This window comes from Sabethes cyaneus, chromosome 3, assembly GCF_943734655.1.
Source record: "Sabethes cyaneus chromosome 3, idSabCyanKW18_F2, whole genome shotgun sequence".
Lineage (NCBI taxonomy): Eukaryota > Metazoa > Arthropoda > Insecta > Diptera > Culicidae > Sabethes > Sabethes cyaneus.
Window position 1 is genome coordinate 58232966 of NC_071355.1, and position 17951 is coordinate 58250916.

General features: G+C 43.3%; 1 protein-coding gene across 1 annotated transcript; it reads left to right on the forward strand.

The window, feature by feature from the left end:
* Positions 1–1957: 1957 nt before the first annotated feature.
* Positions 1958–5269, forward strand: LOC128743124 (phosphoenolpyruvate carboxykinase [GTP]-like). Its single transcript, XM_053839647.1, has 3 exons — positions 1958–2139; positions 3118–3721; positions 3792–5269. The coding sequence occupies exons 1-3, from the start codon at positions 2111–2113 to the stop codon at positions 5112–5114; spliced, it is 1956 nt and encodes a 651-aa protein (XP_053695622.1). The 5' UTR covers positions 1958–2110; the 3' UTR covers positions 5115–5269.
* Positions 5270–17951: the final 12682 nt, after the last annotated feature.

Sequence of the window (17951 nt, forward strand, 5' to 3'; positions counted from 1 at the left end):
AAATGGCTTCGGCGGCGTGGGAAAAAGGACCTAAGCGGCGCGCCGGTTCTAAATCATCGGCGGCGGCGGTGCGTGCAAAAGTGTCGGCGGCGGCGGTGCGTGCAAAAGTGTCGGCGGCGGCGACGCGGCGCGGCGGCGCACACCTCTTTGCTGAAAATCGTTCCTTTCGTTTCGATGCCCGCTCACCGGATCACACCTTAAATAGCGATATTGAATAACATACAGGACAGTCCATCCCGTTGCCGCAACCCTCTGCGCGATTTGAAGACTCGAGAGTGTCCCCGAAACGCGCACGTAGCACAGCACCTGCTCCAGGGTAGCTTTGATCAGCCGCGTCAGTTTGTCCGGAAAATCGTACTCGTGCATAATCTGCCATAGCTGTTCGCGTTCAACTGTATCGTATGTTGCTCTGAAAACCGAGTTCGAGGTGGTGGACGAATTTGTATATCTCGGGTCGTTGATGACGCCGGATAACAACTACAGCAGAGAAATACGTAGACGTATTCTTGTAAGAAGTCCTGTTTACTACGGACTCCACAAGACCCCAACGTCTGGCAAGCTTTACCTCCGTACTAAATGTACCATGCATCGTATCATCAAAACGCTAATAAGAACGGTAGTCCTCCACGGGCACGAAACGTAAATAATGCGTAAATAATAACGGGGACTTGAAAGCAGTGACCATCTTCGAACACCGTATGTTTAGGGCCATCTTTGACGGGGTATTTGAGAACGGTGTTGGAATGAATCGGAATGAACCTCGAGCTAGCGCAGCTCTTCGAAGAACCCAGTATCCAAGAAGTCGTCAAAGTTGAAAGGGTACAAAGGGGGTTGAAAGGGCGGATCATGCTAAAAGCATGCCGCACAACAGCCCCGCAAAAATGGTGCTCAACTCGAGTCTGGCTGGCACTAGACGCAGAGAAGCGCAGCGTGCTTGATGGTTAGACCAAGTGGAGCAGGACCTGAAAAGTGTGGGACATTCGAGAAACTGAAGACAGACAGCGAAAGAATCTGAAAATCAGACTCACCAGTCATAATCATCACGAAGTACATCGTGCTATGAGTACTTAATAGAATGTTGATGCTGTGAGGATAATTGCTGGGGATGGGTTCAAAGTAGTTGACTCGATTATTTTCCGAGCTCGGGATCCATCGATCGACCACAAGTGGCAAGCTTCAAGATTGAGTACAGCGAAAGCGCGTGAGTCACAATGCAGGTAATTTCAATCGAATACTTCCCTTACGCTGCTGATGTGATTCAATGAAGTGGTGGTGATGTTAGAGTGAGGGCACGTACACAAAGTAAAATTTACCATTGTCGTCCGTGGAGGGTGTACTTTACTAACCCTGTCCGTAGACATTTGACAGTGTCAGTCTTGAGTTCCGTAGTCTTTGATTCAACACTATACAAAGACTACGTAATGTCCAGTAAATGTAAAGTAAATAAATACGGTGATTCCTCTGACACCAATAACGTAAAATAATCAAACCTCTTACGGAGAAAAATCCCTCATGAAGTTTTACAATGTTTCTCGAACAAGATCGACATACCCTCTTCTTTGAAAAGGTTAACTGTTTTTGTTTATTCGATTTTAAGATTAGGGATTATTATTGTAACGAGTCAACCAGAATCACATAAGTTCACATATAAATTGCTTACGTTTTAAAAATTAAAAACAGTAAATATTTTCATCACCTCATACATTTTCGCCTTAACCCAAAGCATCCCAGAAAGATGATGATAGACATAAACAAGCGATATAGTTTCCGAATCGCGCCTCGTTCCAGTTGTTGTTCCTCCAGGATTCTGCCAATCAGCGGCCAAAGTGATAAGCGAAAATAGCCAACACCGCCACCAGGTTGTTGTGCCAATTTTGTTGATTTATTCTGCTCCTTTAAAATAATATAAAAGACGCGATAGTCGATTTAATCTCAATCAATTATAGCTCAACGAGCAACGGTAAAAAAGCATCTCGCGTCTAACCTGCGAAAGTAAAATCCTACTTTACTGTATTATTCAGAAACCTAGTATTGAAACGTTTGGAATTGAGTTAAGCCTTTCAACTATTAAGCAGCAAATATTTTCAAGGGCATCAAAGAACGACACACAATGCCAGTTCGCGTGGAACAGCACAATCCGTAAGTTTTAAACTCAAACTTCAATAGTATTCAGAAAGAGAGAAACAGTAAATCGTTTTCCTTACTCCACACCCATTTCGTTACAATTTGTTGCCCACGTTATTTAGTCTGTGTTTAAAAATAGAATTAATCTATGTTACTCGTTATTCCTTCCGAAAATAAACGATAAAGTATCATTATAGGTTGAATGTTTACACAATAATACCTGTTGTTATTATTTTTTGTACACAAATTCAGACGGTGGCATCTTCTGTCTACCATAATAATATTAAATGATTCGAAGGGCAACGACCTTGGAACTCAAATCACGAATTTGAAATCAAAATCGATATAATCCACTGCGACTTAGCAAAATGGATTTAATACTCTTTCAACTTTAAACCGAAGGTCGAATGCTTCGGGCGCAAAAAAAAATCTAAATCAATTCTTTCAAATTAAAATTATCTTGCAACAAAAAAGCGCCTCCCATTCGCATGTAAACATAAATGTTTGCACAGTTGCGGGGAGGCTTGTCTCAAACTTTCTTTGCTGACCTCACCAAGCCCAACACACGCAAACTGGCGATAAGCACAGTTCTTATCACCACAAATAAAGCCAATTCATCCAGTCTCTTCATTGCTTACGCAAAACAGGAGCTGCCGCGGCTGCCCTCTCTCGGTCATGGTACATTTATACTTTTATATACCTCCGGGCACTGGAGGATTTGTTTTCCAAAAAAAAAATGAACTTTGTTATTTCCAACACAATTTAATCTTGCCGTACACGGCATACACAACGCTGATAACCGCCAGCACCGACAGGCGTCAACGCATATATATTGCCGATGCTGCGAGTCGGTGCGACTATAAGTGAAACCGATCCGATCGGAATAACATCCAAAGAAATTCCGAAACTAGAAAATCAACTTTTTGCTACCGTTCTTTACTGCTGCAAAGTGACACACTAAAACAGAATGGTTAATTTATCCGCTTTACTCAGATTTTCGGCGGCGGCGTTGGGCAGCCCGAAGCTGAAAACCGTCCCGAAAGCAATCCACAACCACCTGCGAGGGTTTCCTGTTGTCAACGGAGAAGTTACGCTACTATCGGCCAAAGTTCGTGACTTTGTGGAGCAGTCCGCCATCCTCTGCCAACCGGAGAAAATTCACATCGTTGATGGAAGTGAGCAGGAAAGTAACACACTACTGAAAATGCTTCATAGCCAAGGAACCATCCAATCATTGCCAAAGTACGACAATTGCTGGTTGGCTCGAACGAATCCTGCGGACGTCGCGCGGGTCGAATCCAAGACTTTCATCTGCACCGAAAAAAGTGAACAAGCGATACCAACACCAAAGGAAGGAGTCAGTGGTGCGTTAGGAAACTGGATTGCTCCCGAAGCATATGAGCGAGCAATTCACGATCGATTCCCAGGGTGCATGAAAGGCCGCACCATGTACGTGGTTCCTTTCTCAATGGGACCGATTGCTTCTCCCTTGTCCAAAATCGGAATCGAAATCACCGACTCAGCCTACGTTGTCAACTCGATGCGCATCATGACACGAATGGGGGAGGATGTGTTGGACAAACTGTCAAATAACTCGGTAAGTCAATTCGGCGAAAACCGTTCAATTGCTTCTCAGTCTCACAAATACACTTCTTTTTGTTCTACAGGACTTTGTCAAATGCCTCCATTCGGTCGGCACTCCAGCGAACGGAAAAATCTCGATGCCCTCGTGGCCCTGCGATCCTGAACGAACAATCATCCTGCACAAACCGGACAAAAACGAAATCGTATCGTACGGATCCGGTTACGGTGGCAACTCTCTGCTTGGAAAGAAATGCTTTGCTCTCCGCATCGGTAGCACTATCGCACAGCGAGAAGGTTGGCTCGCCGAGCATATGCTCATTCTCGGCATCACGAACCCGAATGGTGATAAGAAATACATAGCTGCTGCCTTCCCGTCCGCTTGCGGTAAAACAAATCTAGCAATGATGAATCCGACCCTACCCGGTTATAAAGTGGAATGCGTTGGTGACGACATCGCCTGGATGAAGTTCGATTCCAAAGGTCAGCTGCGAGCCATCAATCCGGAGAATGGCTTCTTTGGGGTTGCTCCCGGTACATCCATGGCAACAAACCCGAATGCCATGAAGACAATCTACAAGGACACAATCTTCACAAATGTGGCGTCCACTTCCGATGGTGGCGTTTTCTGGGAAGGAATGGAAAACGAACTCACGCCTGGAGTGGAAATCACCGACTGGCTAGGTCAGCCATGGAAGATGGGAGAAACCAAAACCCCTGCAGCTCATCCAAATTCCCGATTTTGTGTTCCTGCCAGTCAGTGTCCTATTATAGATCCCGCCTGGGAAGATAACGAAGGTGTACCTATCTCGGCTATTCTCTTCGGTGGTCGTCGCCCAGCTGGAGTTCCACTTGTGTACGAAGCCAACTCCTGGTCACATGGGGTGTTTCTCGGATCGGCTATGCGAAGTGAAGCGACGGCTGCAGCCGAACACAAAGGAAAGGTTATCATGAATGATCCCTTCGCTATGCGTCCGTTCTTTGGATACAACTTTGGAGACTACCTGAAACACTGGTTAGGCATGGAGCAGAGAGCAGCCGCTGTAGGAGGTACCATGCCAAAGATCTTCCACGTCAACTGGTTCCGCAAAAACGAACAAGGAAAGTTTCTGTGGCCAGGATATGGCGAAAATAGCCGAGTGCTGGATTGGATTTTGCGACGCGTTGACGGAGAAGATTGCTTCCAACAGACCCCGATCGGGCGGCTTCCAACGCCAGGAGCGATCAACGTAAGCGGCATGAATCAACGAGTGGACGAGAAAGAACTGTTCTCGATTTCGAAGAAATTCTGGCTAAAAGAAGTCGAAGAAATTAAGCAATACTATGACAATCAGCTGCCGCACGATCTTCCTGCAGAAATTGGCTCCGAACTGCAGCAGCTGAAAGATCGTGTGGAAGAAATGCAATGAATGAGGGGGAAAGGTCGTACGATAGAATAAGTTCAATACCATTGTAAATATTCCTGTACATATTTTTAAGTGCGCAAATATTATTAAGTATTAAAACATTTCGTATTAAAATCTACTGAACAAAAGTAGATAAATGAATAAAACTACAAAATTGAATCGCTAATCCAAACTTTTCTTTTGACTATTCACACACAAGCAATCGAAATTCGTCCATTTCTTTGCCTGGTTAAACGACATGCGGATATCAAAAGTCGCAAGCCGTCTTCGATCTGGAGGTACCAACTCTAGCGTTGGGTTCCTCTGGTACTGATGCCACTGGGATTGTTGGAGAGAAAGGTTTTTACCGAACTATTTTTCGGCATCCTCAATACATGTTCGGTCCATCGTCACCTCTCAACTTTCGCCGATTGTCCCGTAGCCGTAGAACACCACTGGAAGTATCAGCCTCTTGTAGATTGCAAATTTTATGCAAACTTGTGGGCTACGGGATCTTAGCTAGCACCGAAATCATTCAAAAGCCTCGCTTGTAGCCACTATCCGTCTTTTACTTCACAGCTTACACCTTAGAGCATTGTCACATCCAAAGTAAAGATAGTTTATGAAAATACCAATTCCAGCCGCTTCCGTCTGAAGAGACCTCTTCCTCTTACATTGTTCTAAGAATAACGGTGATAACGGATCACAGTCCTAAATGTGTGGAAACTACTAACGATAGGTATTTTCTCTTGGAAATTTAAGTAGAAGTAGTTTAGATTGTATTGTTTACACTGTATATTTATCGCTGTCAGTTTTTCGAAAATTGTAAAAAATGCATCACCCGAAAAGCAACGTCGCGAATTGATTTTGCGCAAGCACTTGGAAAATCCTCAACTATCTTATCGGGACAAAAAACCCGGAATCGTGCACTCAACTGTGAATCGGCAGCTTCCAGTACAAGTTTGATGTTCCGGAGGAAATAAGGAAGCAAAAACTTTCAAAGTTTACCAAGAAATACATGATTTTGCAAGCGATCTGCTCATGTGGCAATCGGATTTGCACCGTTCGTGACTTCCGGGACTGTAAACGGGCAGATCTACCTCAAGGAGTGTCTACAAAAGCGTCTGCTTCCTCTGTTGAAGCAACACGGGGGCCCTACGAGCTTCTGGTCGGATCTAACTTCGTGCCACTATTCAAAGGATGTTCTGGAGTGGTACGGAGCCAACGGGGTTACTTTCATACCCAAGGATATGAACCCCCCCTACGCACCAGAACTAAGGTCCATCGAAAAATACTGAAGCAGGCACTACGGAAGCATCCCAAAGAGGTCAAATCGGAGGAATACATGAAGAAAAAGTGGGTTACCGTACAGAAAAAGCTGCATCCAGTTGTTGTACAGAACCGGTAGTGGTATTCAAGTTGAATGAAATAAATATGCCAAAAGATTACTAATGGGCTATATTTTATTGTCTGAAAGTTTGCAAAAGATCGGTCAACTGGGTAATTTTCTACAGCGTTTTTTCCGTGATGAAATTTGATGTGGGACACCCTTTACTGCATCTCTGAGCGTCTAGCCTTCGAATACAATGCTGTGTTGAGTAGGATAAACTCGGGGGCAGGCTTGTTATTTCCTCACTCATTGTGCAAAAAGTGCAACTTTTTTTGTTCAACACAATGAGCAGAACTGCTTTCAGAAATGAGAAGTAAATCCACACAATGAGAAACAGACTAAACACAATGAGAAAAACTGACGTGCAGAAAAATTTCTTAATGCGCTCTTTAAATGAGCAACTTTCGGTTTTGCTCCCGGTCCTCTCGGTAGCTACAGCAGTAAACGTGGAAACAAAACAACCGGTGCGCGTACAGCAACTATAGACTCAGAGGCATCAAGACAATCAAAAGTCGTTATATTTTGAATCTTAGCGGAGAATTGCCTTTGTTTATAATGGGACTTTCCTGTTGGTACGCGTCAAGAAGCAAATGTATGGGAATTCAAATGTTGCCATATCTAAATAACATTTTTCGCACTGTTGCCGTTGTGACATGCCTAACCATATGATGCAGTTGCGTTCAGGGGCAGCCAAACTCAACTGAATATACTAAATGTAAGAATCGTGATTCAACTGCATTAATGGATTAATATTTTTCTGATGGCAATGACCGCTACTGACAATCGTCGTTTTTTCTCAACGCACTACCCATGTTAAAACTACCCGTAGTTGTCATACGTCAGCGCATCGCATCAACGTATTCAAAGTGTATTAACATTCTCCTCAATAAGTAGCACAGTGTGCGGTTGCTCATACAACTGCGTTCAGCAAGAAAGAGCACAGTTAAAATGAAACGGAGCAGAATAAATCGCGTTGAAGACTGAGCACAGTTTGAATTTTTCTCTTCTCTTTTTTTCTTCTGAGGAGGTGCCATCCCTGCTCGGGGGTCCATCACTTTACTTCAGATTCCGCTACCCTGACGCATGATGCGAAACCATAGAGCACTGAATTGCACTCGACTGAATTATCGAGTTGAGTTACCGTTCTCAGATTTATCGAGAATCTATCACAAGATAAACATTTGGTCCATTGTGGAGCACAATGGGGGGGCTCTGAACCCGCAAGGTTACCGAGTCTGCTTTGACAAGCGAATGTTCGTGGGTTCGAATCTTAGTAGAACCAGGCCATTCGATGCCAAAGTGACTTTAACATGGGTTTATTCTCAGGACCCTCATCATCCTTCCTTCATGCTGAATTCTGAACAGTGCAAAAATGACCCTTATAGTTAAACGCATTGGTTAGCTGTGCCATGAAAGGCTGTAATTGGGGACCAAGCCTCGAGCCAAGCTTGAAATGGTAGTCGAAAATGGATATCTTGTGTCGTTAGTGACGTCGGATAACAACTGCAGCGGAGAAATCTGCAAACGTATTCTTACCGGAGGTCATGCTTACTACGGGCTACACAAGACCCTAACGCATGGTAAGCTTTACCGCCGTATCATCTGATACATACATCATGTACAAAACGCCAATAAGACCGGTTGTATTTTACGGGCAAGAAACGTGGACAAAACACGAGCTGGCCCAACTCTTCAGCGAACCCTGTATCCAAAAGGTAGCTACAGCTAGAAGGGTACAATAGACGGAACTTGTTCTGAGAATGCCAGACAACTACCTCGAATCCGGTTGATACCAGACGCAGAGCTGCTCCGCGAGTCAGATGGTTAAACTAAGTAGAACAAGATCTAGGAAGAGTTCTCAAGGAATTAGGAACGAGCAGCCCGCGAACGACCATGTTGGCGGAACATTGTAATGCAAGTCAAATTCTAACGAACGTCGCACCAGGATAAATATTTGGAATTATAATATTACTTACTTACTTTCTCGGCTACAATCCGCTTATCGAATCCAGGCCGAATTCAAAAGCCGTCTCCACATTACTCGGTCTTGGGTTGACGCTCTCCACTCGCCCCTAACACCTGCTTTTCTAGCATCCTCGTCAACAGCACTCCAACGGGTACGGGGTCTGCCTCGAAGTCGTCGGCCTCTGTCGGGTTCTCTGCTAAATATTGTTTTCGCTGGTCTCTCATCCGGCATCCTTGCTACGTGGCCATCCCATTGTAGCCTGCCGTATTTTAATCGCTTCAGAATAACCGCATCTTTTATCCTTGGTATATTTCATGATTCATGCGTCTGCACCACACTGCTTCATCTAATATGCCACCGGGAAAATTAGCGTCTAGTTTTATACGGAGTTGTACGCTACGGGATCAACTGGCTACGTAATCCGTAGAACGCCCTGTTGGCAGCCGCTTCACGCCTTTTTACTTCACGGCTTACATCGTTATCACATGTCACTTACGTACCGAGGTAAATAAATTCGTCGACCACTTCAAAAGTATCTCCATCTATCACCACCGCAGTTCCAACACCCGAAGGGCTACCACGCTGTCTACCAGCCACCATATACTTTGTTTTGGTAGAATTTATGATAAGTCATATTCTCGCAGCTTCCTCTTTAAGATGCCTGTACGCTTCTTCCACAGCTCTACGGTTAACACCGTTGATATCGATGTCGTCCGCGAACCCTAGGAGCATATGAGATTTCGTGTTGATGGTACCGGTTCTTACCATCTAACGTCACAAACGAGTCTGATGTCTCACCCGCTATCCTGACGCTTGATTTTGAACCATCAAGGGTAGCACGTATCAGCCTAATCAGTTTTGTTGGAAAACCATGTTCAAGCATAATCTGCCACAGCTCATTTCGTTTAACTGAATCGTAGTCTATAAACAAATGGTGAGTCTGCAAGTTAAATTCCTAGAATTTATCGAGGATCTGTCGCAAGGTGAACATTTGGTCCGTCGTGGAGCCTCCCTCTCGAAACCCGCACTGTTATTCATCAACAAATGTTTCCTGCAACGGCCTCAGTCTGAGAAACAGGCTGCGGGAAAGAATTTTGTATGCAGAATTGAGGAGAGTAATGCCTCGATAATTGCTGCATTCGAGTCGATGGCCTTTTTTGTAAATAGGGCATATGAGAACTTCCAACCAGTCCGTAAGTAATTCCTCCTCAGTCCATACCTTCAGTATAACCTGATAGATTACTTAATACAGTCGTTCGCTCCCGACGTGCAAAAGTTCGGCGGGAATGCCTTCCTATCCAGCTGCTTTGCTGTTTTTCAGCTCCCTCGCTGCTCTCCCAACCTCATATCCAAAGTTGGTGGATCCACAGCTTATCCATCATCCTCAATCGTTATCCTGTTTCTGTTGACCGCTCCATCTTGTTCACCATTCAACAATGCATCGAAATGTTGTTTCCAACGCCTAGCCACCTCAGATCTTTCGGTAATCAGGCTCCCCGCCTTGTTGCACATAACAGGAGTTGGCACTGTCCGGCTCCTGATTCCGTTGATCGTATTAAAGAAGCTTGTTAAAGTGACTTCTAGCTCGATTCTTCTCATCAGTTACTCGCTGGTACTCTGCGTCAAATCACTCACAGGAAGTGGCGGCAGCAGTAGTACCCAACATTTCCCACGCTGTAGTATTGATCGCCAGCCACGTAACCAGAGGTGGGGGCCAGGAGCCCTATCTTGGCTCCTAATACATTACATGCATATCTTACTGCTTATAAATATAATGCACTATAATACATTTAATGTATTGTAGTTCCTAACTCAAAAATATGCATATGAAACAGTTACAATCAAAATTGGGCCCCCGGGCCCCCCTTCTGGCTACGTGGCTGTTGATCGCGTCGTGGATGTGCCTCCACTGTTCGTTCAGGTCCTCTCCGAATTGTTCACCGATCCGCTCATCAGTCTTTCGAGAGTTCTCTGCAGCAACTCCTTCTGCTGATAACCGCCGAATGTTCAGTCGTATGTTCCTCATTGGTTTCGATTTGAATACGTTGGATAACCGGACGCGGATCTTGCTTACTACAAGATAGTGGTCCGAGTCGACGTTTGGTCCCCAGAAGAATCGCACGTCTGCGACATCAGAAAAGTGCCGACCATCAACCAGAACGTGGTCGATCTGAGAGCAGGCCTCTCCATTAGAGTGTTTCCAGGTGTGCTTCCGAATGTTCCATCGTGCAAAATGGGTACTACTGATAACCATTCCTCTGGCTGCAGCGAAGTTGTTTAGCCTCAGGCCATTGTCGTTTGTGGTAGGATAGAGGCTTTCTCTACCAATAACGGGACGAAAGAACTCTTCACGCCCGACCTGTACAATTGTATACCCGATGACTATCTTTATGTCATGTCTTGGGCACTCTCCATATGTCCTGTCGAGAAGATCATGGAACGCCTCTTTTCAGCATCTTGCCTCTTTTACGTCATCGGGTTTGTCGTTCGTCGGTGCGTACACATTTATCAGACTGTAGAATTTGCCCTGAATTCTCAACACGCATAGACGGTCATTGATGGGCCTCCACCTAATGACACGCTTCATTTGTTTTCTATGTAATACGAATCCGATTCCATGCTCTGCTTTATCGCCGCCACTGTAGCAGATGTGATACATGAATGTCGTGCCCGCAATAGGATCTACTGCGCGGAATTCGCGTTCTCCCGTCTTCGGCCATCGCACTTCCTGGAGGGCTGCAACCTCGGCCTTCATCTTCTGCAGCTCTCTTACTAGGATACCCGCGCATGCCGGTTCAAGTAGATTACTGACATTCCAAGTACCAAGTTTCCAATAATCGTTGTCCTTTTTCTTTTGCCTGGGTCCATACCAATTATTCCGTTTCTCCTAGCGAAAAGTTTTTAAGCATACCGCCTTACTGGGACTAAGAAGCGTAGTCTCGCAATATTAATAAATATTACAATATTAATAAATTTTAAAAAAGTCATTTCATCAAATGCAAATGCTGTTTGAAATTGTCTTGGGTTTTGTATTCACCGATTTATCAAAAGTTGGCGAACAAAAATCTATTGCTTTCGCTAAAGGACAAGTAGAATACGTTCTATTTGTAGTAATGCAAGTAATCATGAATTTTTCAAAAATTTCTAAAATCTAAAAATTTATCCGATTAGTTTTCATTGCTTTTTCATACAACTATACAACTGAACAGCTGGATGAAATTAAAAGAAATTAATAATCATGGTTTTTAGTTGCGCATTTGTAATAGGAACCTTGAATTTGTGTTGTTCTGTCAGCAGGAGTCTCTAGAGCGGCTTCAACTGTCCACAAACTACAACCCGTTCGGCAAGTTTCAGGAAATTTGCGTCCACGCTCTTTGTTCTTCGATGGAAGCACGCTGGACTATCCTCCACCAGGACTTTTATGAGTGGAGTCAAAGTTTGGAAATAAACGATTATAACTGGTATTCGTTGCTTACTATAATCACAAAAACGTCATGCTTCTAGGTGGCAAAAGCACATTTCTTCGCTGCTAGACCCATCTCTTCGCTTATATATTCCTTTCAAGGTAATAACAGAGAAACCAAAAGTAGGAGCAATATATAAGATATTCTTCTATATCTTATACTTAACATATAGTCGCTGTTTCCTGTTGTATCACTGCAGTCGACTCGTTTAAACACCGACCATCATAACCGGAAAGTAATCTTAAATTATTAATGGAGACAATGTCGTTTAGTTAGGCAACTGTTATAAGACCATAAGCTACGATGGCTAGCTAACGACAATACAGTCAATGCAATAATGCCATTGAACCATACTTCCACTTTCGAACGTGCAACGTAACATAGTCCGAAACAAGCAGCCATTTAGAAACTTGTAAATTATTCCAAACGGCAAAGAGCTCGTGTCACAGCAGCTGTTCACAGTAAAGTAGAAAAGCAGCATGCATGATAGAATGTTCTCAAAGATCAACTGCATAGCGTTGTGCTCCATACCAGAACCTGGAAAGCCACCTTTTAAACTGGAAATAGTTCACAATACATACCTTGTTATCCTTGGGCATGCATTCAATTAACTTTCTAACCAAAGATTGTTTCATACAAACAAGTGGGCAAAACTGATTTCGCAATAGCAATAGCAATAGAAATCAGAAAAAATAACAACAAAACGGTAATCTGTGAAAGACCCGGAATCAGCTGAAAATCAATAACATCCAACAACCGTGTGTTTGTGACCTATTGGCATAGAGGTACTACACCCGGTACCCGCGACAGGCGTGACGCGACGTTCAATCATAATCAATCATTTATTTATGCCCGTTGCTGGGGGGAATATATGTGCATGCTGGCGTATACTATCATGCAAACAGATTTGTTTGCCGCGTTTTGTTTGTACACACACGTGATGCTCGCCAATCAACGAACGCTAGAAAACGTGGTACGCGACCAGATACAGGCTAGCCTTTCCGGCTTAATCTTAAAACAAATGCCTGCTATAGCTGTTGTTGCTTTAGATAGAACTAAAATTGGCTCTTTGGTTACTAATTAGTGTATAACACCTATAATTTTTGTTGTGTCTATTTTATACAGGTAAGATTTACCAAGGAACACAAATTCACGTAGCATATGGTTAGGCTGCTAATTTGGCTACTTTTTATTTAAAAGATTTTGATTATATACGACCCAAGATGAGTTAAAATAGGTGATCTAGTTGGTGACTAACCTTGATGCGACCCTTAGGAAAGCTGTTCCCAACAAACATTTTTGTTGTATAATAGCTTATCAAGCGCTAGTTTTCTGAAAATTAGCTGTATAATGGTTGAATAAACTGCTCTCCAAATAAAATGTTTGTTGGGTTCAGCATTGGCCACCTAATCCACTAGAATGCTATGTGGCACCTAGTTTGGCTCTCCAGGGGTATCCGAAATATCTGTTGAAACTTTCATTTTACTGATTTTAACCTAAAGATTGCCACGAGTGATACCTTGGCAAAGTACCGTAACCGGGGAGAACAACGCCAGAAGGATAACAGGGATCGTGAAGAACTAGAACAACTACTCCGGACTTATGATACATGCCAGTTCTACGAGATGAAGCAAGCTCGTAAAGCATACGCACCGGAGCCTGGTAGATGTAGAGACGAGGAGGTAAAGCTAATTTCAAATGAGCATGAGGTGGTTGACAGTTAAAAACAGTTCTTCGATTACCATGAGAAGAAGGCGAAACGAAAATTGGCCTGAGAGTGCTGACAAACGACAATAACGTTCCGGCTTCCGATCTTGAAGAGATTCGGAGAAAAATCGGACACCTGAAGACTAATAATAGAAGCTGATGTTTCATGAAGTCTTGTGCAAATTGTTTATGATTAATGTTAAAAATAAGCTAGAACAAAACCAGTTACTTCCGAAAAGATGGTGGCGATACGTTGATGACGTTTTCAAAATGCAAAAAGGGAAACTGAAAACCATTCTAGCAGCCATAAAAAGCACTCATAAGGACACGCACTCTACTTACGAAACTGAAAAAGAAGGAAAACTTCTTTCTTAGATCTAATGATAATTAGGCAAATGGAAATCTTGGAACTCGAAGTATACAAAAAATCCACCAAAACGAGTTATATCTAACTATAGTATATCTCAGAAAAGTATATATAGTATATAATAGTATAATAGTATATAATCAGAAAAGGCAAAAGGAAATTTCACAACAAACAACCGTGGTGGAACGGGCAGCTTCGGAATCTTCGCAACCGTCTTCGAAAAGCTAGGAAACGGTACTTCAGATGCAGGAGTGAATCGCGGAAAATTGAAATGCGTGAAATTGAGGCTCAATTCAACTCTTTGAACGCTTCAAGTTTTCGCGATTACATTCATCGTATCGAAGATAATGTAAGAGCGGATCCGAAGTCATTTTGGACCTACGTTAAGGACCGACAAGCAGTAAAAGGGATACCTCAAAACATGCGCTACCAAGGATTAGATGCCACTACGCCGCAGGAAACAGCGAATATGTTCTCGTCTTTCTTTCAAAGTGTGTCAAGTAATAACTCACCACCTTTGTCTGAAACGTACCTGAGCAGTATTCCGCGTTATGACGTGAACGTACTTCAGATGAATTTCTCGCCCCACGAAGTCCAACTGAAGTTGCAATCCATCGATGGATCAAAAGGACCCGGTCCTGATCAATTACCGCCTTTCTTTGTAAAACAGTGTGCTGATGCTCTCGCTTACCCTGTAAGTATACTGTTCAACCGTTCTATCAGCGAGAGGCATTTCCCAACTATTTGGAAATCTGCTTCAATCACACCGATTTATAAATCTGGTTCGTTTAACGAAGTAGAGAACTACCGTGGGATCTCCATTCTTAGCTGTCTGCCAAAGGTGCTCGAAAGTATCGTGCATGATTCGCTATACCAATCTGCTAAGTCCATAATATCTGCAGAGCAACACGGCTTCATGAAAAATCGTTCGACCACTACAAACTTGCTAAGCTATGTATCGACTATTGTGGATAAAATCGAAAAACGACAACAAATCGATGCTGTGTATGTTGATTTTGCCAAGGCTTTTGACAAGGTTCCACACACTCTGGCAGTTGAGAAGTTTAGGAGAATGGGACTACCTGAGTGGCTGACAGAATGGATTCTGTCGTATCTGACGGGGCGTAGCTCAGTGGTGAGAGTTGGCGGGACGTGCTCTACTCCGTTCCAGATTCATTCTGGTGTTCCTCAAGGTAGTGTTTTGGGGCCTCTGCTGTTCGTTCTTTTCATCAACGACCTTTGTGGAAAATTGAAATCTCCGAAACTATTGTACGCTGACGACCTCAAATTTTACCGTGTAATCACAACACTAACAGACTGCTGTGCACTTCAAATGGATATTGATGCGCTTATTGAATGGTGCAGGTTGAATGGGATGAAGGCTAACGTCAACAAATGTTGCATAATCTCATTCACGCGGGTGCGTGCGCCGATTGTTTTTGGTTACACTATGGAGACAACAAGCTTAGAACGTAAGGGCGTAGTGAAAGACTTAGGGATTCTCATCGACAGCAAACTGAAATTTGTGGAACACATCTCTGCCGTTACGGCTAAAGCATATGCAATGCTAGGTTTTTTGAGAAGGAACACCAAATCTTTTGTAGATGTTTATAGCCTCAGAACACTTTACTGCTCGCTCGTACGCAGTGTTCTCGAATATGGGGTGCAAGTTTGGGCTCCATATCATGCTGTTCATGTCAACAGACTCGAACGTGTACAAAGGCAGTTCATCCGATACGCTTTGCGGAATCTTAATTGGAGAGACCGGATAAACCTGCCACCTTATGTAAACCGGTGCATGCTGATCAACCTACCGACACTGGAAAGTAGACGAGTACTCCTCCAACGTATGTTAATATTCGACGTGTTAGCAGATCGCATTGACTGTCCAGCTATTCTTGAGAAATTACGATTCAACGCACCGTCACGAGTGATGCGCCAAGCTGAGTTCTTTCGACGATCGACTCACCGCACGGCTTACGGAAATAACAACCCACTGGAAGTTTGTTGTAGTCGTTTCAACGAAATTTATCATTTGTATGATTTTGGTATGTCAAAAAATGTGTTTAGATTTAGGATTAGCAGTAATTAGTACTAAGTAACATATCTGTGCGATGTTTTGTTATATCGAAGATTAAATTAAAATTAAACAAATTAAACAAATCTAGCCTCGCCTTTACATCGTTTATTATCCGTGCAATCCAAGAAGGTTATCAGGACCACATATACCTGTCGGATACCTAGAGACTATCCAGTGCGAGTTAACTATAGTTCTTCATTAACATTGCAATAGTTCCCCCTCGCATGAGTATACATTGATACTTGTACGGCACATCATCGAGATGCCACAAACACTAGCGCGTTCCTATGAACCGGGCTCTTCAGTTTTCTGGCAAAGTCGATCGGCCGCTTCTTTCGCAGGCAGTCTGTCAGGTAGGACGTGTTGGCGATCTCCGGCGTCTTTCGAGTGAGTTTAGTGGCGATCGGCTTTTTTGCGGATTCCTCAATACCGTATCGATCATTTTGCAACTTTCGATCATATAAACCACGAGATAATCATTGCCAAATACCACAAATTGGGCATTTGCGACGCAATCTGGTAACTTGGCTTCGCTCCTATCTCACTGGCAGCACTATGTCTGTCAAAATCGGTGAATACTCTTCGTCGCCCTTCGCGGGTGCCTCCGGCGTTACCCAAGGCAGTCATTTGGGACTGTTCCTGTTTCTACTTTACATGAATGACATGAACATGATCCTCAAATGTTTGAGATTATCATATGCTGACGACTTGAAAATGCACTATACAGTAAAAAGCCCACCTCTTACAACAGAATTTGGAAACCTGTTCAAAAATTTTCTTTGATTTCAAAATTCGACGAAGAAATTTTTCAAGTTTTTTCAAAATATTCGCTCGTTTTGCTGAGAACAGTGGTATGCATACCGCAAATATTCTAGGTTTAAGGGTGTGTCAAAAATTGATTTTTTCTTTGCTTGTATCCTATCATATTATGAAAATTCACATTTTCCAAAAACTAGAATCAATTTGCAATCGATTGCTAAAATGAGAACGGAAATTATGGCTTCATGCTCATTTCTGTGAAATCAGTGCTGGAAATCTGTAACGTCCTACCTTTATAGCCATTTTGGCTTTATGGATCACTTTCGCCAAAAAGTAAAGTCTTGGGTTTAAACGTCCTTTCTAAGACTTGACCCTTCTTTATCGACAAATTTCACAGCCGGCTATTTTTGTGTGTGTGAGGATATTATCACTACGACCAGCATTTTGATCTATTGTGATCTTATCCAGGTATTGTTCCGCACTTCGTTGTTATTGCGGTATCGCTATAGAGTGCGCGAACTGCTTATTATCCGTGCTTAAGGTGTCGGTGTGTATTCATCCCTTTTTCCCTCTACGCTTCTAACTACTTTTCAACCAATCTAGCCTAGAGCCAGGTAGTGCGGAGACTAGTTATAACTTGTCCTTGGACAAGAGGCTTCATTCGCACCTCGAGCAAGTATCATTGTTGTAACCATCCCCGGCTAAAGGCTTTATGGTCGGTAAAGCAGAGTTCAGCACAGAATGAGAGTATGTATGTGTGTATGTATGTGTTCCTTACTACTTATGCATCACCAATCTCGTTCCTAGAACCAGGAAGCGGAACAAGCTATAATTTGCCCTTGAACAAAAGGCTTCATTCGCACCTTAAGCAAGTACCACTCTTACAACTTGCCCTGGCAAGAGGCTTTCATTATTAGTAAACGCAGAATGCAGAAGGAAGGATGAAGAGGGGCCTGGGAATAAACCCATACTAAAGTCATTTAACATCGAATGGTCTGATTCTACAGGACCACTCGCTTGTCAAAGCAGACTCGGTAACCTTGTGGCTACATGCCCTACAAGCGATGAAAAAATTTACTTTTTGACATACCCCCAAACATTTGTTCGCTGGTTGCTCAAAATATTTCA

Coding starts and splice junctions, on each gene's coding strand:
- LOC128743124 (XM_053839647.1), top strand. CDS start 2,111: ATGCCAGTTCGCGTGGAACAGCACAATCC. Junction 2,140..3,117: donor CGCGTGGAACAGCACAATCC/GTAAGTTTTAAA, acceptor CGCTTTACTCAG/ATTTTCGGCGGCGGCGTTGG. Junction 3,722..3,791: donor ACAAACTGTCAAATAACTCG/GTAAGTCAATTC, acceptor TTTGTTCTACAG/GACTTTGTCAAATGCCTCCA.